Below are 24,504 nucleotides of genomic sequence, written 5' to 3'. Positions count from 1 at the left end.
CGGACAGGAACTGCTACTCTGGACTAAGTTCCTTCTGTTCATTAGACCTGCACTACAAAATGTGCAACTGATTTCCTTTCGAAGCCTACAGCAGTATCGGTTAACGTCGAGATCGCAATGGCAGCGACCACGAAATGGAAGACGGCGTCAATGAAAGTAGCGTCCCAACCGACATCTGCTCTGACGCAGGGAGCAGACGACTACGATAGCTGGGACGATAGTTTGGACGATAGCTGGCTGGACAGCGATCTTTCCGACATCGATCTGTCCGATTGGAGCGATGATTTAGAAGCAGACAGTACGCCAAGTCGTGCGAAATCGGTCAAGAAGAAAGAGAAGGCGAAACCGCGAAAATCGATTGTGCAGGTAAACTGAGAGATTATTACATCTTCACACGTTTTATTCTTTGGAATGATTACACGCCGGGTTTTGCGTGTAGATTTTTTTCTTTTTCATGCGATATGCAAAATGTATATTCATGGATGATTAAAGTGTATACAAGGCTTTAGTCAAGTTTCTTTACTTTATTCTGAATTGTCTTCAGCAAATTCACCAAACTTACTGATCATTCTATAATGTAAAAGGGTGTGCCACTGCAACTGCGGATCGCTTGCACTCAACCAATTCTTGACCGACAGAGTATCAGCATGCCTTTATTGTCAGCTCCCGGTTAGGTGTGACGAAAAAAGAAAAGAAAAGAATCAAACAGAAGTGAAGGATGCTTACATTTTTGAGCAGCTTTGCGCTTCAGTCCTATATAAAGAACATTAACCCCTGGAATTTGTTCGGAAAAAAGAAAGAGAGATTTGTCTGTAAAAGATACGAGGAAATATAGTGACTAGTGTGTGTATAGCTATCCACTTCTCTACATACCTTCAGTAACTGTCTTCTGCTTGAAGTATATTTCCATCTATTCTTTTATTTATCTGTTTTCCTACGTATTTACAAATCTGCCTGTCTATCTGTCTGTCTATTATTCATCTATCAAAATATCAACTCGTGCACTGTTTTGTTCAATTTATCTATCTATACTATCTATCTATCTATCTATCTATCTATCTCTATCTATCTATCTCTATATAACTATCTATATCTAACTATCTATATACCTCTCTATCGGTTTTTACTCATTTACCCACTACCTCTCTGTCTTTTGATTCTCTCATTCAGTTATTTTCATCTATCTTTCTATCAGTCTATCAATCTTTGTAGTTAATCTGTATGTGTCTGTACGCTCTTTTTACATTTTAATAGTTCCCTCTCTTTTAATAGCAGATACAAAGTGCATGTAATGCAATATGAACTGAGCTAGCCATGCAATGCCAATGCACAGAATGCCTGATGGGTATGCTTAATGCATAATAATATAGTGCATTTACGTTAGCGTCGGTGTCAATTCGCGAAAATATCTCGTGAAAATGCCTATGACCTTCTCATTCGCGAAAATATCTGTACGCGAAAACAACAGCGTATAGTAGGGTGTATAAAGGGTTTTGATACCACAACTTCCTTTACGTTCGTTTCGTCCTTAGAAGTGAAGGCCATGCAGGTTGTGGAGGCGTAATATACAACAACACCATTATTGTATAACACTGGTCACTCAAGCACAGCTAGCTACAAGTTCCCAAAAAGTGGCCTCACTGAAATCAGAAATGCACCCAAGCGGAAAGGAAGAAAAATTCGTGTCCTTTGTTACTCAGTATACATCCGTGTTATAGTATGCGTAGGCATGTTATACAGTTAGAAAGACAACAGCCCACACAATGCTCTATTTTCCTGTGTGTATTACTGAATACCATTTTTCCCTATGATGTACTAAGTATCTTTTGATTTTTTTTTACACCCTACCTATGGCCAATAATGTAACAAGAAACCGTATAACTGATATGTGAACTTCGGACATGGACGTTCAATAAGTTCGGAATTATAAATTCTTATGTCTAGGCTTACCCCACCGTCCCCCTCCCCAGAAGAGAGAGAGAGAGAGAAAAAAAAAAAAAACTCAACAACGATAGTAATAACATCAAACAAGATTTATACAATTGTAACTCCTTTCCCGCTACGCTGGTACTGGTTGATTTGATTTGATTCGATCACCGCATATTTTCAAACAAACAAGATGAAAAGGTAAATTAGATTGGATTTCTGTATATTTTCAAACAAACAAGGTAACTTAATGCTCACTTTTGTATATATTTCACCGCCGATACTAGTATATGGGTATCTAAACATAGGCAACACCATAAACAGCAGAGGAGAGAGTAGCCTTTTTCAAAGACCCTTTCTCTGTAATACTGAGTAATCGCAAGTGAAGGGAGCAGAGGTTCGTTAGGCTGCGTTCACATAGAAGTATACGGTATTCGCTATTCGTTATTCGTTATTCGCTATTCGCCATTCGGGCACCCAGTACACCATCACCCGCATCTTCAACTCCCCATATCCCATGCAATGAGGATTTCTTCCTCCTACATCCCAGCAATCTTATTAATAATTTCTAAAACTGCATCAGAATGTCAGTCTATGTACATGCTTATTTTTGCTAAAGGGCAAATCCAGACCAAATTGTCATTATTTCATAAACGAGAGATGGTATATGCTGCAAGAAAATCGAACAAGCGCGATTCCCGCTATGCTATACTATTCTATGCTATTCGGCATTTTCGAATAGTGCCCTTCAATGTGAACCGGTGTTAGGAAATCCTGTCGTTCGATATAAGCTATGCGCGTGCCCTCGAAAACGAGCACCGAATACCCGAATAGTATACTTCTATGTGAACGCAGCCTAACAGTCAAGCCAGCACGGGCAAGACGGAGGGAAGCCCAGTGGTAGGCTGCGGCTCTCTCCCCTAAATATAATTATTATCAGAAATAAAAGCGTGACGGTCTTTGAAAAGACTATGGGGGGGGGGTGGGGCGACAATTGAGAGTAACACAAATGTTTTGTCAAGTCTGACTAGCGAACAGGGAATGTTGATATGTCTGTGAAACCAGGAACTTGGAGTCTCCGGTAAATAAGATAACAGCGTTCTTGATAGTTACTCTGTTAAAATGTGTTTGCGCTTCCAGTATTAGTTTCCTATAACATTTTTTTTTTTAATGAATATTACAATACCGACGAAAGCAATGCTTCATTATGATAGAGATCGTTAATTTCACACAATATTGATCTGTGATTTTTATGTTGATAATATTAGGTTTATTTTCAAGGCAACTTTGCAAGAATGAATAGTGGTACATGATTAAATAGAAATTGAAGGATTGTCCTATAGGTAAGGACGGTATATCGGATGGATCTGTAGGAGCCTATCTTCCATCATTAACTTTGATCAGTCAAATAAAATTTTGAGACTGAATTCTACTTTCTGAAGGTGACAGGTTTTAAAACGCCACTGAAAATAACCCATTGCAGTACAGAATTTCTACCTGCAAAGTGTTTATGTCAGAATCTTTGATGTTATGAGTTTTTCAACCAAGGATTGTATAGTGTGCCAAAGCCATGTCGATATTTGTTTAAATAAGAAGTGTTTTTTTTTTTTATATTACAGGTAAAGTTTTGTCATCAATATTACTGCTATTGTTAATGTTGTATCATTATGATTGTTATTGATTCTTCAACAATCTCCTAGTCTGCCAGGGTCGCGACAATATCACATTATCAAAGTGAGCCTTTGCTATATTCTGTATGTGACCACTTCATCAGGATTAGTTTGGAGTCATCCCACTAGACCGACACCCACGAGTCATACAGCCTACGAGTTCGACACTAGGCAAATAAAGCCCATGAGTTCGACACTAGGTAAAACGGCTCACGAGTTCGACAGGTACAACACGGCGCGCAATGTGTCGGTCTCGTGGGCCTTGTTGGCTTTGCGTAGTGTCGAACTCATGGGCTGTATGACTTGTGAGCTGTATGACTCGTGGGCTGTATGACTCGTGGGTGTCGGTCTCGTGACGTGCACCTATTAGTTTCGCCATACTGTTCTTCACGAGAAGTTCATTGCAGTGGCTAAACTCAACGGGTGTGACTCTCCTTACGCGTGACTCAAAGTCTCCTCTAAAGACTTGATAATGACATTAAATTTGTATATTACGGGGCCTAATTTTAAGCGACATGTGACTGTGTTATTGTTCCGGTTTCATTGCAATATCAATGAACCTCCACTGTACTATTATAGGCCTACCGAGGAATGGTTTGCTCAACACAGGTACACTAGGGGTGCGTTCGAGCGCTCTCCTAAAGCGAACTGTACCGTACCGTACCGTACCCGCGCCAGAGGAACAGTCGAACGGTCCTAAAGTGCACCGAACCGTACTGTACCGAGCCAAAAGGGACCACTTCCGAGGGGTGTTTCATCAACGTTTGTCAGCGCTGACAAGTGTCAGCGCTGACAATTTCAGCAAAATCCTCGGTTTTGATTGGATGAGATGCTCTGGTCACTGACTGTTACTATGGTGATTGTCAGCGATGACAACTTTTAGCGCTGACAAACGTTGATGAAACACCCCCCAGGGGGGTGTTTCATCAACGCTTGTCAGCGCTGACAACTGTCGGTGCTGACCAATTTCAGCAAAATCCTTGGTTTTGATTGGCTGAGATGCTCTGGTCACTGACTGTTACTATGGTGATTCAAGTTGTCAGCGCTGACAAACGTTGATGAAACACCCCCCTGATGTGCTCCAAAAGCGTACCAAAGCGTATCAAAAGTTCGTTGTAAAGCATGCGCATACGTCACAATGCAAAGACATCATTCTCTTTGTTCGGGACAGGTGTAAGTAGTTCAAGCGCCAGGTGGATGACATTCTTGCTACAAACATGCGTGAACTTTTCTAAAAAAAACTCGTGAGTTACGTTTATTACATAGAGCGCTCGAACGCTCCAAAACTGGCACGGTTTGGTACAGTACGCTTTGGTTCGCTTTAGAGCGCTCGAACGCACCCTAGGTTTAGCTGATGGTCAAGAGAGGGTGACGATGAAAAGGACATTGGAACAAGACCACACACAAAAAAAAAAACACGAACGAACAAACAAAACAGAAAAACAAAACCAAAACAGGATGTGAGTTCTAGGAAAGAGAAGGAAAATGGTCAGTGTAAATCTATAGATAACAACGGAGACAGGGATTGACTAGTGCTTCGAGGAGTTCAAATTTCGTTTTCTTTTACACAGCCTGGTCTTCAATCAAAGCGTTTTCAGTTTCACTTTTAACTTACAAAGTGTTTTGAGTTTGTCCTTCACTACCAGTGTTTTTTTTTTTTTTTTTTTGTAATGCATTATCATAATTATTGTTATGTGCATTTGATATACGTTGGTTTTTGTGGGAATGAGAGAGAGAGGGGAAAAAAGGAACTGTGTCATCCGTTGCATACCTGGTATAGTCATTTGTTGCGCACGAAAGGACAAAGTTTTTGACGCCCTTGATTCACAATGCAGCAACGGATACAATCATTGTTCACCAAAATACTGGCAGGCCTGCACCTACGTAAACTTAATGTACACAGGGCATAACTATGGCCATTGGTGAAAGTCAACATAGAGGTGTAAATTTTGCATGTATAACAATCCTCGGCAGTGGAAACAGTGCTCCACCGTAGTTACATGTTTATTATATCAAGGGGCCGAGACCCATTCTGTTTAAAACACTGTGACTTGTGCCGAGCATAACTGGGTGGCTTTCAACATAAGAAGAACAGACTATTCAATAGGCATAGGTTTTGAAATAAGTATGCTGTAAAGCTACATTGTATATCAACTCATAAATCAACTATTGTTAGGCTTACCGAACCCCCCCCCCTTATGACTGAAGTAGACCTTAACATTTAAAGGGGATGGCTAGTAATGATCAGTGGGAATCAGTGGGAAGCTGGGGGATGATTGTTGCAATCCTTGTGGGGTTCATTTAAGAGTACATTATATGTCTATTATTGTGTGAAAATTATTTGCTTCAGAATGGGCTCATATTCAAGTAATGTGTAGTTTAATGTTTCCAGGTTAGCATGCCTGTACAGTGACGGGGCATCCCCTTTCAAGTAACACCCAAACGGAACAGTATGCTATGATTCATGTGCTGCATGAAACGAAGAAACGATGCATGCTGCAGCTACTTTGAAATGCATCTTTAGATTGATGTCACCACTACAAGGTGAAAGTTTTCCACTGATGAAAATATTGATCACTCATACACGCAAGAAATTGTCTTGTAGTAGGCCTATTCAGATTGCTCACTAGTAATATACGTATAATATTTTTAATTTTCAGAACAATTCATAGTCTAACCCTCAAAGGGTAACAATTTGAGAAGCACAATAATGGAAATGAGGCAAGATAACCTATCGCGTCAGTGTCTATTTTGCCCCCTTTAATTTTGTAAAGAAGCCCCCCCCCCCCCTCTATGGAATTTCTGAATCTGCCCCTGAATTGAATGGTAATCCCAATGGTTAGAGGTAGGCATACGTAAAAGGAACGTAATGATGTATAATACTAGTATAATAAGATGTAAGGCTTTCTTCCATGCCTATACAGTACAAGATTTGCACTTGAAACCCAAGCACTCGCTGATTGCACCATCATCATGATCATTGTCCTATCCGCAGATTGCCCGCTCTGGACAGCTAGCAAACCTCCAGGCCCTGCTAAATGAACTCGACGACAATGATGTCAACAACGAGATCAATGAGCACGACGGAAAAAACTACAGCGCCCTCCATTACGCCGCTCAGAGTGATAACGTGGAGATGGTCAGACTTCTGGTTAACCGGGGAGCAGGTAACTATATGTCCCATTTTCCTATTTAAGCTCTTTGTTATTCTCTCAAATCATCGTTTATTGCTAGTATTCCAATGGTAATAATGATGATGATGATAATAATAATAATAATAATAATGATAATAATAATAATAATGATAGTAATAAAAATAATAGTAATAATAATAATAATAATAATAACAATAATAATTTACAATGAGTAGTGTATTCTTATTCCTTTAGATTTTTTTGTTATTGATCAGTAGGTTGTTTTTTGTTTCTGTCAAAGAGTTTTAGAGTCTCTTTGTTACCAAACAGTATTTCTGACTTTCAGATGTGTTACACATTTCTCTGGCTAGCGTGCAATGATTGTGCTTTTTATTTCACTTTGTGCAACTTTCATGAATCTAAGCATGTCCATCTAGTCTTTGTCTTGAATACATAATTAGGGCCTACAGATAAAGTGGTCAGAGTCCAGAGATGCGTTAAAAAATAGCACTCTATGATCAGGCTGATTCTGTTGAAAATATGGATTTCCAACAAAGATATCTGACGAAGTTTCACATGAACACAGAGCAACATAGTTGGAGAGTGGTCATATTTCATAAAAATATAATTTCACGAAATACACAATCATTAGTGCACAAAGTCTATATCACCGGTAGTTGACGATGCGATCATGTTATTGGTCTGCCAGTTAGGCACTATCTTAATGTATTGTAGTATTTTGGCTTATGAGCCGATAGGACAGTAACATGTATAGGGTAATAACTGTATTATCTAATTTTCGTACAGGCATGTGAAGACATGGTTGTCATAGATTTATGGCCAATTTTTATATAAGATGTCTACGATCCTGTCTGTCAGATTCGTACACAATCTGTCAATTCCAATTTGGAGATGGAGCAAATCGTTTATCTTATAGCTTGAGGTTGCTGCCATTTTTTCATACACTTCCCATTTTCTTTAGATTACATTCTGTAGATAACGAATGATATCTACATGGCTTGTGTCAAGGTTCACATCAGTCTTTATTCTGGAGCGATGATGAGCAAAAACAATATCTTAACTTTTTCTTGAACTGTATCTTACACTTTTACGTATACTGTTAGCAATATATATATATTTTTTCAATTAAAGATTATTCATTTCATAAATCAGTATATAGCAAAATATTTATACCTCTGTAAGCCCCAATTCTAAGTCCTTCTGTTACAGCAGTCCTCCTATTCCAACAACTTTGCTTTTGTGTGGTCATAAAAGTCGCAGTATAACTAGTACATTGTACCTCTGTAGTCTGTACGTCCCGATCCCGTGTTCTGTATGTCTTTATAAATCAACAATGATATCTTGACTTGTCATGACAATATTGATTTTGTTTGCCAACCTAGTAAACTCATCCTAACAATGATTTCGTAAAACTAGACGTGAATGACATCGGCGAGGCTTCTAGACGACCGCTTCATTTCGCCGCAGCAGCCAGAAAGGAGAAAGACCAAACCAAGGTAATCTTAAAGGGGGATCTGTACGAGCTACATATTCGTTTAATCATTTTGTTTTTAGGTTATATTTTGAAACACATCACATAGTTATCATTTTGAGTCTGTACCTTCTCATCGAATTACAATATTATAGTTATCATAATAATAAACATATATAGAATAACCATAATTTCTGTTTACAATTCACACAACGTCTTTGACGGGTGTGACGTTCTGGTCCGTTAAGGAATTTCCACTTATGGTTACATTCCCATTACGACGCGAAAAGGCACATAATGACTTATTGTGCCATTCGCAAGCGAGCAGTAAAGTTGTTCACGAAAAGGGAACGAAAATATACATTAGTGATGGACCATCGATACATGCTTATTCTTCACGAAAGAAAAAAACATAATAAAAAATATCCAAATTCAGTTTCTTGTGTGTTTGTGTGTGTGTGTGCGTATGTGCTTTTTTGTTTTGTTGTTGTTGTTGTTTTGTTGTTGTTGTTGTTGTTGTTGTTTTGGGGGATGATGATGAAAATGATACTTCTGCTATCATCATTGCAACGAAAATGCTTCTAACCAGTGATGTATTAATGATAAGAATAGTGATGATAGCTATGATTCGTATGATCTAAGGCCCGGAAGTATACTTCGAATCTGTAACTATTATGCTAACAAAATCATTCCTCTTCGCAGTCTGAAGTCGGGAAGAGGCTCTCGAAGCTTCCAGAAGGGGCAAAGCGGAGGATGTCAAAAGCGCCAAGCGACAGTGTTACGAGGATCCTCGTGAACGGTGGGGCAGAAGTAAATGCCCAAGACAACAGAGGGCGCACTCCACTTTATATAGCCGCTTCGCTCGGGAACTCCGAAACGGCGAGTCATCTGCTGGAGAGTGAAGCTATAGATATTGAGGTATGTAGGCCATAACCTTGCTAATAAATTTTTTCCCTCCTGTAACATCAAAAAGGAATAAAACATTAGCTTTGATGTGTACAACGTAGGCCCTAACAATAATAAGCATTGATTTGCCTGAATGCTGCTATCAGAATGCAACCACATGTCCAGCATATGTGTCGATAGCTAACATTCCCATGGTCCTTGATAAAGAAAAAGACAATTTAGCTGTTCGGAAATGCCATCATTACTTCAGAATTTTCTTAAGCTCCGGTGTTCACCATCAATGTCAAACGTTGTTTTGACGTTGTTTTGTAAATTCAGCTGCCATTACGAATACAACCACAGCAGCTTTTGTGTCAACAAATATAACACTCTCGTTGTCTCTGCTAAAGCTGCGAAAAATAACTGTCCAGTAATTCTGTTATCACTTAAGCTTTACTTTTACTTTGCAACGTGTTCTACACACGACCTGGCTCACGGTGCACCATCATAGTGCGAGGACCAACGCGGCATTACGGCCCTCCTTGCCGCCTGCTTCTACGGGAAGACGGACGTCGCACTCATGCTCATCAACAAAGGCGCCAAACTGAACGTGTGGGACGACAACTTCGACACCCCGCTCCATTTCGCCCTCAGGGAGGGCAACAAAAAGGTCGCTCGCAGAATCATCGAGAAGGGGAAGCAGGAAAAATGCTTGTCCGAGGTGAGATTGTCATTAATTCTGTATCTCTTACTCTCTATCCCTCCCCATCTCTTATGATATATGATATATGTATATGCATGTATGTATTTATCATTGTGTATGTTACATCTAAAGTATGAAACATATTAATAGAATGGTTACTACTGTTGAATTACATGGATAACTGCAAGCAGAAAAATTTCATGCTATCTTTCACTCCCAGCTGCTGGTAGAAACCAACCAGAACGTTGTAGCGCCGATTCACGAGGCAGTGAGATATGGGCACAAGGACCTAGTCCAACTCGCTCTGGAACACGGTGAGGTCGACAGACTAGGCACAGGCCCTAGGTCTTTTTCTTCCTTTCATTTCTTTCTTTCTGAATTGAAATGCAGTGGTTACTGCTGCCAATTTTTTTTTTGAATATGAATAGAAAATGATATCTCTGTGAGTAATAATTATTGCCTCCCCACCGGGAAAAATTATAATGATTGTATTGAGGCCTAGTTTTTATCTTTTCATATCTTGTTTTTTAATTATGTGTATGTGTCTTTAATTATCATGCTGTTATGTTGTTTGTAGTAAATATTGTTCAGTGGATTATGTTGGAAGGCTGTTGGATAACCGCAAGGGATACTTTGAAAAAAAAAAAAGCATAATAAACCAATAAGGGAAATATATGCACAAAGCGAATCAATGTTACAAAAATAGCTTAAGTGACAGAACAAAAAAAAAATAAATAAATAAACAGCGATTTAATTTGGTGAAACATGAAATGTTAAAGAATAAATAAAAAAAAAAATCCGATCTCCCTCTCTCTTCCTTATACTGGCAGTGCTGACATTCTTCACTCATGCAGTGCATCCGGTATTGCTAAGGAATAATATGTGATCTTATTGATCTAATGCTATATAGAGCAGGCGGAGACATGACCGAAAGACGCTTTCCTATCATTTCAATTAAGATGAATAGGTATATATAATAATGTAATAGGTATATATCTGTTGAATATATATATCTGTGCGTGTGCACATGCGCGTATGGAGTGTGCTTCGATGTATGTTTTCCTAAAGCTAAAGCAAAAAAAAAAAAAAATAGAACTGTTAGTCTTTTTTTTTTGTACAGTGGGAACTGGGCAGCGTGACGAAATAGACAATGAAGAAAAGGACGATGACGATTCCGATTCCGATGACGAAGATGTGCTCAACTACGGCGGCGAAAACGACAACACTCCCCTCCACGAAGCCTGTATTGTCGGCCGTCTGGAAATGGTCAAGATGTTATGTGAAAAGGGCGCGAAAATTAACGTCCAAAACTGGGACTATCTATCCCCACTGCATTTTGCATGCGCAAACAACCATCAACAAGTTGCTGAATATTTGATCGAAAAGTAAGTGTCGAATATCCGCCCAAAGGTGTGAAAGATTTATGCTGTCCATCATTCTTCAGCAAAACAAAGCTTACTTTCTTCTACCGTAAGTCTAAAAAAATACAACGGGATCGTCTGTAACAATAACTATGAAAATAGTGCGTCAATCCAAATACAATTTCAGGGTATGACAATGTAACTTATTACCCACATCCTACACAAAACACCATCCGATTTGCTTCAGTGGTCGAAGAGGAATGAGGATATTTGTACAGCGAGTCGGGAATCCCTTCCCTCCAAGTTCTGTCCATTGTGTTCACAGTTCCAAGAGCATCCGAGTGCTGAACTTGGAAGAAACAGGCCCATGACATGCTTTACAACAATCCATAATTCTCTTTTACTTAACCGAATTGACTGGGGCTTACTGCAAAATGTTGGAAAGAAGTTTCGTTCCCTGAAATAGCATTTAGACGAATCAATCATTTTGAAAGTTATCAATGCGAAAATCGATTGTATTCTTTTGGACGTATTGTATTTATTCTTTCAAATATTGCAAAATCGTTTGAACTATGAAAAATTTGAACACATTACGTAACTTGGATTTTTTTCTTCTCTCTCTTTCTCTCAGGGGGGCAATCATGAGCCTAGCAGACGACGAGGGTCTGACACCTCTCCAGACGGCGGCCAACTCCAAAAGCTTTGACACCATTATCGCCCTGCTCGATTACCAGCGCAACCTGGACACGAGCACGAACGCCAAAGACAACCAGGACGCCGCCGCCGAGCTACTCAAGTGGGCGGCAGAAGAGAACAAGGCCGATACTTTGCAGGTAGGTCGTGTGTTATCTGTCGTGCTTTTCTAGCGTAATACCTTAATTGTATTTCTTCGTTACTTTTTCTCACCAAATCAATGGTGCCTTTCCTGATACTTCCCCTCTACCCATTCTTTTTCCTATATCTTTACAGTTGCCTCTGTTTCATCGTGCACATCTTCTTCTTCTCATGCCTCTTCATTTCAAGTCTTTTTTTTCTTTGTTCTTGTTTACATTCCTCTTCTTTCCTTTCCCGTGTTTTCTTCCTTTTCCCTTGTCCCCGTCCTCCTTTTCTCTCGCTATCACGCCTTCCTTTTCTCTTTTCTTTTCCACCAGTCCACTCTCCTTCCGTTTTCTTCATTTAGATTTGCCCTGTACTAGATGGGGATTGCACAATTTTAGGGATTCTTATTTGTTTATTATTTTATTCTGTGCCACTTCGAAGAGAAATTGATAGGATATCCATCTGATCAGCAAAAGATATATATAAGGCATATGACCTTCATTGGGATACTTTTAATACCTCGATCGCTTGGAATACGTAAAGTTCCACGAATTCTGGCAGTAAAGGGCAAAAACTTTAATCGTAGATGCTTTGCATTCGTTTTTCTCTCTTTGATTTAGCTACTTCTTCACCAAGGCCGCAAACTACATGGCATGAGCGATGACGACATCACAAAATTCATCCAAGGCGCATCGAAGAACGGACACACTGAGTGAGTCCAACTGGAATCAAATTTACTACCAAATGTATATTATCATAAGTGCTCACTAAAACAGCAAAAGTTATGCTATGTTTATTATCATTAAAAAATGCTTCCCTCAGCATTTTACAATTTTTCGTCACTCAAAGATCACTTGCATATACACCCAACACATACATGCAACAATATCCACTTCAATCATCACAGGATATTGCTAGCGCATCAACAGTCCTCAGACTTCACGGTTCCGGCAAATTGAACTCCTTGCAGAATTTCCTCAGGCATATAAGCCTCCTAACTTCTTTAAAATAAAAATAAAAAAATATATATATTACTTTAGCCTATGAATAAAATCAATATGTAACGAATTGAATACATTTTACCCTAAGCATAGTATAAAAGCTTTAAAACTCACTTTATTATCAAGCAATCTCCATCCGCCCTCCCCCGTCTCTAGCCCCTCATGTACATGCACCTACGCCTCATGTATTAAGAAAGTAAACACAGATTATCTACATTTTTTCCTTTTTTTTTTTTTGCTTTCACGTTTTTTTTCTTTTTATGCCTATCCCATCGTTTGTATCACAAATCTAAAACGTACATTTTGCATGTTTAGTATCATATTTTGGAAATGTATTTTCTTTCTGAGATTTCGTCCATGAAAAAGTTGCAGAAACCAATACATGAAATGAAAAGAAAAAATAAATAAATGCTCGTTACTCGTCCTAAGGGAGGCGTTAAAGTTTTAACGTATAATCGCCTATACATCATCTAATGGGACACCTTTTATTCTCCTACATAAATTATATATTCCCATCTATCACTCCATCTCCCCCCCCCCTCTCCTAAACATCACTCTCCGTTTCTATATCTTTCCTCTGTCTCCTGTGTCTCTAACTCCGCCTATCACCTTCACCCCTAATTTCCCACTTTTTCCTCCCTCATTCTTCTTTCCCCGTTCTCTGCTGCAGAACCGTGGTAGCTCTCATTCGATGGAAACGGGAGGTGGTCGATGACTGCGACGATGACGGCAACACTCCGCTCCATCACGCCGCAGAAGCCGGACACGACATCACGGTCCAGGAGCTCATCAAGGCAAAGGCCAGAGTGAACGACGAGTGAGTGACAAGATGCAAGATGCCAATGTCATACAAGCCTCGAAACAAGGAACAGAACAAAAAACGCTGCCATTCCCGTTTCATATAAGTTGTTGTCAGTTATAGTACTGCCACATTTGTTTGACAAATTCACTTTCAGCCAATCAGATGCGATGATTTCAGTACCTTATAACAACTACCGTACCTTGTTATTGAAACGGGATTCTGATTCATTTTATGTCTATTTTCCTCGGGAGTAGTCAAAGTTAACCTTTCAAGTTTGATCGAATCGGGATTGTTAGTTACTGATTTCAAGAAAACATGAGGAACTTAAATTTAGCAAGGATTTGCATCTGTTGGAACATGAGGTCATCTTTTTTTTCATTATTTTAATCGTGAGATGAGATGACTATAACTTCAGTTGACAGATGGGGTTGTGGCGATTCAAATTCAAGATCTTACACACTGAATCTATGACATAGTCTATTTGCATCATTAACTGCTTACCATTTCGTACATGCTCGATCTCACCCACCTCGAAGTTCGGCCTGATAAAATGGATTGGAGGCAACTTCTACCAATAATAGTCAATATCATGATGATATCCGACTTCTTTTGCAGCTTCAGATGTTTTTAAACACGATTCTATCTTTCACTGCAGGAATTTTGAGAGTGGAAACGAACGAACACCTCTTCACTATGCTGCCGCCAACGGCTGGATCCGTACAGTAAATCTGCTCCTAAAGTCAAAAGCTAACATCAACGCTGACGACATGTTAAAGGTATTTTACTCTTCCTGTCTCCTCTTTATTCTTTTCTCTCTTTTTTTTTGAGGGGGGGGGGAGGTGAGAGAAGTGAGGACACTCGACTATATTATCAATTGAATAATTACAGATTTCATTATGAATTAGAATTTGCACAAAATTGACGACGTTAGCTAACGAATACCTTTAACTCAGGGAACAGGGAAAAGGTCAACTTCAGCAGAGTATTGTTCAGTGTACCAAAACTGTGACAAAGGAGAGATTTTGGAAATTAATTTAAAAAAAAATCGTTCGTGTTTTGCTAATGGTATCGTGAGGCGATTGTATTTACATTTTCTGTTTATTTGGAGGGTGTAAAATCGTCGTGTTATATCTTGTATATTACGAAAAAATGTACATTCAAATGTGTCATCATAATCAAGAAATTGAAATCATATGTTAATTGTTGATGTGAAAATGATTACGTGCTAAGAACTACAATATTTTTCATAGATGACACCTCTTCATCTCGCGTGTAAAAACGGTCACACCGACATGGTCAAACTCCTCGTCTACAGCGAAAATGCCGACATTCTTCTCCGAGACAAACATGGGCTGAACTGCCTCGACCACGCCATCGACAACGGGCATGAGTACGTGTAGGAAAAGCAATAATATTTGATCAAATGTAACAAATATCAATCTAACCGGGACCACGGAATCGCTGTCCAATTTGGCATATTCTCTTTGTAATGAAACGTAGGCTGACTTGCCTGGGCCCTGTTTTATGAAGAGTTATAATTAGTTATTGATTTCTATCATAAGTCTATGGCAGCCTGTGTTGTAAGGGAATTTACAATCGATTATATCTTTTGATTAAACGGGCCCTGGACTCATACTATAGCCATTTCTATTGTCAAATTATTATCTACTCAACCTTTCGCTGAGCAATTTGGTATTAATTTTGAACAGCTCATAAGATTACATTCTTGTTCTCAATTTTCGGAAAGTGTGTTATGCTATCTATAACTCATCATACTTATGTATGATAATAGTCTTAAATGAAAGAAAGATATTATACCTGATAATAGTCTTGTAGATCTCACTATAGTCTTATTAGCAAAAAAAGGTTTAGATAGATACTTTGGTAATGCTGGGGCCTCGACTAGTTCAGAGCAGTTATACTGATGGTCGCCCAGACCGACTCTACTAAGAACATACAGGTTCATCATACCCACGGTGAACAAAGGGACATGTGAGGGGATAATAACAGGAAATTGGTATCAGTGATTGCTGTGTTTTTTTTTCAATACATCAACCATTGAATGTGTGAATGTTTTAAGATGATTATCGTGGTAATTCTCTCTATCACGATTGTTATTTAAGGTACCATTATCATTAGCATCGTTGAAATCGTATTTCTAATTTCTCCCTTATTGTCATGGATCAGGGACATTGCCAACCTGTTGATTAGTCACGACAAATGGCAAGAGGTGATGTCCGTCTGCAGCTCAGACCAGGAAACGGGCGAGAGGACAACGCCTATGAGAAAACTCATTAAAACAATGCCAGGTATACGCTCTTCCTTATCGAAAACTACCTCATAGTTGCATGATCATTCTGACAGGCGTAGTTTGCGACTTGTGGTTTCCATCGACTTTCCATGCAAATTGTTGCTCCTGTTTCATCTAGATTCTGCTGGCTACCTTTCACACTGACCATACTGACGTCCGATTAAAGTAATTAGCTGAATGGCTGAGCTGCTGATTGAACAATGATAATGTACGTCACAATCGATTACCTTGTTGAGTGAGTGCTATATTGTAGAAGTGATAATTTATTGAAGACATTCAACCACAGAAAATTTAATTATTATTTGAGAGTAGAGTTCCACTTGTCTTATCTGTTTTCTTGTCTATCTCTTTCAAAAAATAAATGTAACAGAAATAGCCGAGCGAGTGATGGACCGTTGCGTTCGGCGAAATCCCGAGGTGCGGCCGAACGATGCCGATTACTGGGTGGAGTTCTACTACGAGCTCCTGGAGGATTCGTTCTCCAAGTGGGAGAGACCAAAGGATTCTGACGGTGAGAAACATATATGTTGTCAAGTTGGTTGAACCTTCACGCTCCTGGCTATTATTTTCAAAATTCAAAATGTCCATTTCCTGAAAATCAATAATATAATTATGGTATTTGATACTTCAATAACTTCCAACAAGCCAACTTCTAGAAGGTTTCTAGAAACAGCTATACAACGATGCCGACCAGTAATACAAAGCATTATTTCTTACATGCCGTATGAAATACCCACTGTGGATGATACTGTCTTATGATAACGCAGTCGACATTGTCAGTAATTATGTATCTTCCATTAGACGAAGAGGACGAAGATGATGATGATGATGATGATGAAGAGGAAGAAGAAAAGGACGATGAGGAAAACAAGGAAGATGCGAAACACCAGAACGACGCTTTCGTTGTAGACCCTGACGATTCTATCGGCAGCGGCGAACTTAAACAAGCGGAGACATCCTTTATCTCTGAACCGAACGGCAAAACGACTACGAACGATACAGATGACGACGTCAAGAAGACCACCTCGGTATCTGATGACAAGGAGGAGTCGACAACGACAGACCAGTATGACTCCAGAGGACATCTGAAGGTCGACGCGACACCGTATACGACAATCTCCAAGGACATTGCACTCAGTCATCCTCTCAATATTATGGTGAGATATCAAAAGCCTCAGTTTATGACAGGCTGCCGTCAGGCTACCGTCAGACTCAGAATGACGATAAAGCTTGCGATGAAAACTCGTCCAGTCGTCGAAAATTCCTGAAAATTCAGGCTAAGTTCCAATTTACATTGGGCAATTTGAGTGTTCATGGTCACACAGAATATGTCAAGCGTCAAATCAGCCTTGATTAGTTTCTGTCTGTCCATATAATTTGATAGTTTGGTTCCTTCTAGTTCAGTCATATCAATTCCGGACACTTTAAATCAAGTTATAAGATCAGTTCAGTTTGGTTTAATTTTTTTTCAAGGCAGCCCAGCTCGATTTATTTCTTGTCACTTTGTTTTAGCCTATTCAGTTCGATTCACATTAAGAAAGTTCAGGATTTCATTTTAAATGTTGTAACATTTATTAGCTTATTTGTTGTTTAGCTTAAAGGTAACTCTGATCTACAGCCATTCGACACAATATTGCACGGATGTCGATATTATGTGTTTTGAAGCTACAGGTAAGAAGAGTCAAAATCAACAGAGAGTGAAAGTCATCACATAGTCACTTTTAAAGGTGGTGTTATCTTATATCATGTACTTCGGAAAAGTGTATGTCTGTGACATTTTTGAATAGTCATAAGCTATTAAAATCGGTTTACTAAAAAGTTTTAGATGTTTCGTCACAGGTCTCTGCCCAGCGGACTAATCTGCTATCTCACCCATTGGTGGCTAGCCTCCTCAATCACAAGTGGAGCAAAGTGGGACGATTCTTCTTCTGGGCCTCTCTGGTGTTCTACTTTCTCTTCGTGGCCATGCTCACGGGTTACGTCCTCGTCGTTCCGCCAAGTTACTATGTGCGCTTCGCCAACGCCACCGATGGTGTGACGTGGTTCACAAACGGCGAGGAGCGCTGGGTGGGAGAGTTTTCCGAGGCCACACTCTTCTTTTTCGGCCGTATTGGCGACTGGATTATACTTATACTTGCCATCATCAATGTCATTCGCGAAGTAAGCTTGTGAAAAGATTCATCGTATCGTTTCCATGCTCTTACAAAAACAAAGAATTAAACATGACTGGATGCTACATCAGTGCAAGCGTCCTTTATACTTTACGGTAGTACCATATTAAAGAAAAGACATTGCTTCGCATTAAAAAAAAAATTATTAAAACGGTTGAATTGTTAGTCGCTGGTCAGTAACCAGTTATTCATAATTGTGGGGATAGTTGTGATACAGATTCCTTGCATAAACAACGCAGCAATGTGTGTAGCATCTGTTTGAAAGTGTTTTGACGAAATAACATTTTAACATAAATCAGTGGGCACAGAACATACACTAATCACTGATTGCTGACCTTGCTTAACTCATCCTGTCTGAGTAGAGCTATATTACAGTAAGGTGATATTGATATTTTTAGGTCTTGGTCTTTAGAGGGTTATCGCAGAATGCAATGACGTTTGGAGTGTTCAGCACCGATAACTTTTATAGTTTTCATTCTGCGAGATATGAACATGGTATGACTGTTCATACATCCTCTCATTTCAAACATTTATTGGCGTAGACAAGTCAAGTTCTAGTACTGCTCTTTTTTCTTCATATCGGATCATTTCGAAATGTACTTGGATCTTTGATTCTGTGCAGGAGAATATCAATGTTTCCAGTCGTCATTTCCCCTTGTAATGATTTTTTCCTTTTTTTTTTGATAAATCAAAAAGTTTATTTCTTTCTCTCTTGTCCTTCTTTAAACAGCTTTTCCAGTTGTTCCTTCAACGCAGATCGTACTTTGGCTTTGGTAATCTGATAGAATGGTCCCTCTACATTCTTGCCATTCTACTCGTCCTTCCTCTGAGCCGGGTTCAATACTACAACGGAATAAGCATACGACTGGTAGGGGGGTTTCCCAATCCGTACCCGTTTTTCAGATTTTTTGGGCGAAACAGAGTGGCAAACGACATCTTAAAAAGTCATGCACAAACCCTGTCTGTCACAACAGCTCTTAGATCAAGAAGCAGATATCTGGATTGTATTCATTTCCACTTCGACAAGGTTTTATTTTCCTAAAGCGACGAAAGATTAAAGGGCCCCTGAAATCCAAATGCATGTTGATTTGTGTTGATTTATGATACCCTGAACATCACTTTTGCGGTGAAACGAATATCTAGAAACATTCCATATATATTTAACGATTTTGTCTTCTATTTTTCTTCAGATTACTTAGGAACGCCCTCGAAAAAGCCTTCCAAATCAATATTCCTCAGATGACCTTATCTGTCAATCATTGCTAAAGTTACTGAAATGTTTAACAAAAGACATTGGAATGCACCTTCCCCTCGACTCAGTATAACTTGCATGTTTCCTCGCCATGCCTTTTGTTTGTCACATTTATATCACAGAAACATGCAAGTTATGCTGAGTCGAGGGGAAGGTGCATTCCAATGTCTTTTGTTGAACATTTCAGTACTTTAGCAATGATTGACAGATGAGGTCATCTTAGGAATATTGGTTTGGAAGGATTTTTTTGTGAGAGTTCCCAAATAACTTAAAGAAAAATAGAAGAAAAAATCGTTAAAATATATGGAATGTTTCTAGATATTCGTTTCACCGCAAAAGTAATGTTGACGGTATCATAAATCAACACAAATCAACTTGCATTTGGATTTCAGGGGGCCTTTAAAGGGGGATGTGTTCTTGCGGGAGAGTTTAAGATAGCTGACAGTTATGCTCACGTTAATGGTTAATGGTTAAGAGAGGACACAACTGTTACATATCCAATACCGCATATTATAGGCATTAAAAAAAAAAATAGAACAACTAAGCATTTCACAGTGTGTCTCTTCTTCTGTGCTAGTAAAGCCCCATGTTGAGTGCTATCACCCATAACTTTGTCCTACTTAGTATAATAATTTCTGATTTTCAACTCTGACGTTACAGGACTGGCAGTGGCAGTGTGGGGCGGTAGCCGTGTTCCTTGCGTGGATCAACCTCATTCTCTTCATACGGCGGTTCTCGGTGCTCGGAATCTACGTGATCATGTTCATAGGTGAGAAAGAGAAACTCAATTGAGTACTATTATAATTCATTTAGAAGATGCATGTTGGCACTCTCGTCTTCTGTAAGGTTATAATAGTAGAAGTAGTAGTAGTGTTCGTGCGATAGCTCAGCATTTACATCATGATATCATTCTATGAATATCGACCTTAGCGGAAGAGGCATCTTTGTGGCAAGAGAATAGTCTCACATAATAGGTCTTGTGCAAAAAGTATAGCAGGTCTTATCTATGAATAAAGTTTTACATATATTTTGTCTATAATATAAGCGCGCGCACACACACACACACATATATATATATATATATATACATACATATACATATAATTCTTTATTTGTTTATACGTATTCATATTAAACATACATTTTCTGTACACAGCTTCATGCATCATGAATATCATGGAAAACGGCAAACTCTTACATCAAGGAACATTCCTCATATCTGCGCGAAACAGCTCTATTTGTGTGTGTGTGTGTGTGTGTGTGTGTGTGAAATTTATCTTTCAATGCGAAATATATATGACGTGATTTATGAAGTTATTTTTTTTTCAATATGTTTGGTTTGAAAATGATAACAATAAGAAGAGATGAACCTGGAGAACATCACTTATATAATGCATGCCTCAGACCAGCGTTATATTTTCAATTTCCAGTCTATCATAATGTTTTATGATTGTTAATGACAGACGATATTTTTTTTTTTCTTTTCAGATATTGTCCGTACCTTCATGAAGTTCGTTCTGGTGCTAATTCTCTTCGTCGTGGCTTTCGCTCTCGCCTTTTACACCCTTCTGATGAACCAGGTAACCAATGAGAGGCAATATGCCAGCGACAAATAACGCTCGAAATTATTTTTATATGTTTCTCGTATGCCATGTCACCTGCCATATCATTATACAGGGACATGTAGGCCTTTACGTTTTCAAAATAAAACGATTACATGTACTTTGCTTCACCTATTTTTTGTTTGTGCTCACTAGATTTATCAAAGTATCTTCCCCACAGGGTCCGTATACCCATCTGCCCAGAATAGAATTGTATATACATGCTACATAAAAACCTTTTTTTTTTCTCTCCCGCTGTAGCAACCATTCCATCGGATCGAATATTCTTTCGCCAAGACTTTCGTCATGATGATTGGCGAGCTGGATTTTGGGAACATCTTCCACAGTCAGAACTACCTGAACACGGAAAACACGTTAGCGGATGGCGAGGAAGACTTCTTCTTGACTTCCGTCTTCTACCAGAGCATCACCTACGTCATTTTCACTCTCTTTCTTGTTATCATGTCAATCCTCATCATGAATCTTCTGGTAAGTTTGGAGAAAAAAAAATGATATTGCTGCATGGAGACGGCATCTATAATACGTATAAATCCGTTTCTATTCATCCTCTGAAAATTAATGACTGCTCAAACATAATTATACAGATACATTGATTATTATTTTTTGTACTATTTCGTGGATTTGAATGTTGCCTCTTCAGTGATAGCAGTTTTTCCAAGGAGTCTTGTATTATACTAATATCCGAAGTTAAGTGATACCTATTGTGCACTTACGTTAAGACAAGCAATCATGGGTGAAACGTCTTGTCCAAAGATGTAAGCACTTGGCAAGATTCTAACCACTGATCTCATTTCTGAGGCTCTAGAGCCTTATCCACTTGACCATATATGTCTGTCTGTAGATGGGCAAAGAAATAGGCCCTACTGCACATGAGATGAGCGAGCGAGTAAATTCAAGCGTTTTGAGCAAAACGAGCCTGGTCTCAACCAGAGCAACTCTCCCCTGTCACGTTTTCAGGACAACTGACATGACTGGCAGGTGGCGGTATAGTTCGAAGTATCATTATAACACTACTTAGTTTTTAGATAAAACATGTTATCATTATGTACGCACGTGATCTTTCAGGTCGGTCTGGCGGTAGATGATATTCATGCCATCCAAGAGAAGGCCAAGTTACATCGTCTTGCGATGCAGGTATGTATACTCATTTTCCTTTCTAAAGTTGCTCGTCAGTCACTGATTTTTCAAACAGTCGCATCGTGAATTTCAAACTTGAACCGGGCGCTACAACTTGACCATGATAATCATGGCAAAGGCCAGTGTCATCTTTCAAATATGTTTTATATTTTGTTGTTGCTGTTATTGTTTCTTACATAAAAGTAGCCATCTTGAGCCATTTTCACACTGTGGGGTAAAATTTGATGGCAAGAGGATGCATATGTAGATACACCCTTCTGCCATAATCATTATAGAAAACAGGCAACAGAAGGGATTTTGTATAGTGTACCTGCAGATACACCCTTTTGCCAAAAGTGCGGCACTTGCCAGGTTTTGTTGGCGGAAAGGAGTATCTAAAAGAATGACTTTTATCGTGGTAATGAGTAATTTGAAAGGCTATAGATAATTTACAAAATAAGAAGAATCTTTGAAGTATACAAAACCTGAAACGGACTGCCATCATCAGATTTCTATTTCTGCTATAATGGCTATAGAGCAATTGTAAAAGCCAAGCTTTAAAGGTCATAGCATATCCCTTTTGCAAATGTCAAGATATGTGGCATGAATAAAGCTTGATTCGAGACTATAACGGTAGAGCTTCTGTAATTATTCATGGTTTCGTCAACAGGTGGAATTGGTGATGGAAGTCCAGCAAGCTCTCCCAATCTTTATTTGGCGGTCGGCCGTTATCCGGCGTCAACGTTTCTACGTGAATCGAGCGCGCCTCGCTTGGTTAGAGAAGTGGTACCGCGCCCTCACCGGTGACAAACATGTGTTACGTCAGGCTTCCAAGATCTGCATCAAGAACCAAGCACGGGTGAGTCGAGCTGGGCGGTTAACACTGTCATTGGTTTGTAGGCTCTATGTTGAAAGCATAACAATCATCCCAGATGGCAAAGAAAGTATCCCAGCATATTTATAACAATTTGAAGTGAAAGATTTTATCTTAAAAAAGAAATAGGTGTGGGCTAAAAGAATCTTGTGTTGACTGACATCGACACCCAATAGATATGCATATTCAATCTTGGACGGTATCACTTTCTTGAGAAATATCTCAAGTTTTGACATTCCAGGTTTCCCATTTGTTGTTGTTGTTGTTGGGTTATTATGCATTTTTCATTATTAGCATGGTATAATTTGATCACATTTTATTCGTTGAAACCAACTCATTGGAGTGTAATCACTAATATAACGTGTCTTACAGCACTATTGTAGAACTGACCTTTTGTTTTTATTCCGTTTTGTTAATACATATAAGAGAGACAAGTATGCTTTCAAATGTTAAAACGGATGACAAAGCAAAATTATAAAGTACGAAAGAACATATGTCTTAATACGTCATTCATTCCATATTCATTTACATTAGTAAATTAAACTATACAAGGACTATTTAAAATCTTCAATTTCACAGAATAATAACGCAGACTACAGAATATTTCACGATTGTGGGATTCTACAAACCATCGTCAAAATTACATTTCTCATCCAGGGCGACGTCATGCATGAAACGGTTACGACTGATCAGCTCTTCACTAATCTGAAATATCGTCTGAAGCGGATCGATAGCAAAGTAGAAGCCATTGGCGGTACTGTGAACGATGAGATCGCAAAGCAGGCCGGCAGAGACGCAGAGATATCGCACGTGCGATCGGAACAGAAGAGTTTGAAGGATCGATTTGATCGGATGGAGAAGAAGATAGACGCGTTGCTTAAACATGGCGGGGTAAAGTTAGACGAAGAATCGTAAGATCGATTTAAATTGACTCGATCACTGCGTCCAATCTTAATGAGTTCCATTACTATGTGCATGCTTTGTGTACGTATGTGTGTGTGTGTGTGTGTGTTTGTGTGCGCGCATGCGCGTGTGCGTGTGCATGTGTGTCTTTTTGAGCGTGCGCTTGATTTAAGTTGATGTAATTAAAATCTGCTTATCACAATAACTCCAGGCCGCCCCCGTTATAACGAAGTCCTCGGGACATGCAGTTTTCTTTCGTTATATCTAATTTCTTTACAGCCGAACAAAATGAAGTGGATAAAGATATACATGATAATTATAGGACATGACTTATTACTTGTTTAGAACAAAATGTCGATATAAACCTGTTTGTTATAAAGGGAGTGCACGCAAAAGTTATCTATTCGATCACTGTAGACTTGTATGACAATTGTGTATAAAGTTGTATCAGTAACTGTGGTA

The 24,504-nt window shown here is 39.0% G+C and overlaps 1 protein-coding gene across 1 annotated transcript; it reads left to right on the top strand.

The window, feature by feature from the left end:
* Positions 1 to 117: 117 nt before the first annotated feature.
* LOC140242891 (uncharacterized) lies at positions 118 to 24,054 on the top strand. The gene is made up of 23 exons (XM_072322638.1): positions 118 to 366; positions 6,592 to 6,763; positions 8,168 to 8,247; positions 8,925 to 9,140; positions 9,619 to 9,828; positions 10,031 to 10,124; positions 10,931 to 11,195; positions 11,803 to 12,004; positions 12,611 to 12,702; positions 13,662 to 13,808; positions 14,449 to 14,569; positions 15,044 to 15,183; positions 15,981 to 16,102; positions 16,475 to 16,615; positions 16,906 to 17,261; positions 17,944 to 18,264; positions 19,006 to 19,143; positions 20,188 to 20,296; positions 21,016 to 21,107; positions 21,390 to 21,617; positions 22,215 to 22,283; positions 22,936 to 23,124; positions 23,797 to 24,054. Exons 1-23 carry the CDS (start codon positions 118 to 120, stop codon positions 24,052 to 24,054), a joined length of 4,011 nt encoding a protein of 1,336 aa, XP_072178739.1.
* The last annotated feature ends 450 nt before the right edge of the window (positions 24,055 to 24,504 follow it).

Source organism: Diadema setosum, chromosome 19 (genome assembly GCF_964275005.1).
Source record: "Diadema setosum chromosome 19, eeDiaSeto1, whole genome shotgun sequence".
Taxonomy (NCBI): Eukaryota; Metazoa; Echinodermata; class Echinoidea; order Diadematoida; family Diadematidae; genus Diadema; species Diadema setosum.
Note: the sequence above shows the minus strand (reverse complement) of the source record. Positions and strands in the feature narration are given on the sequence as shown.

Excerpts from the sequence above, each read along its gene's own strand:
- LOC140242891 (XM_072322638.1), top strand. The coding sequence starts at position 118 with ATGGCAGCGACCACGAAATGGAAGACGGCGTCAATGAAAGTAGCGTCC. Across the intron at positions 9,141-9,618 it reads GTGAAGCTATAGATATTGAG|TGCGAGGACCAACGCGGCAT; the intron begins GTATGTAGGCCA and ends GCACCATCATAG. Across the intron at positions 21,618-22,214 it reads TCCTCATCATGAATCTTCTG|GTCGGTCTGGCGGTAGATGA; the intron begins GTAAGTTTGGAG and ends GTGATCTTTCAG.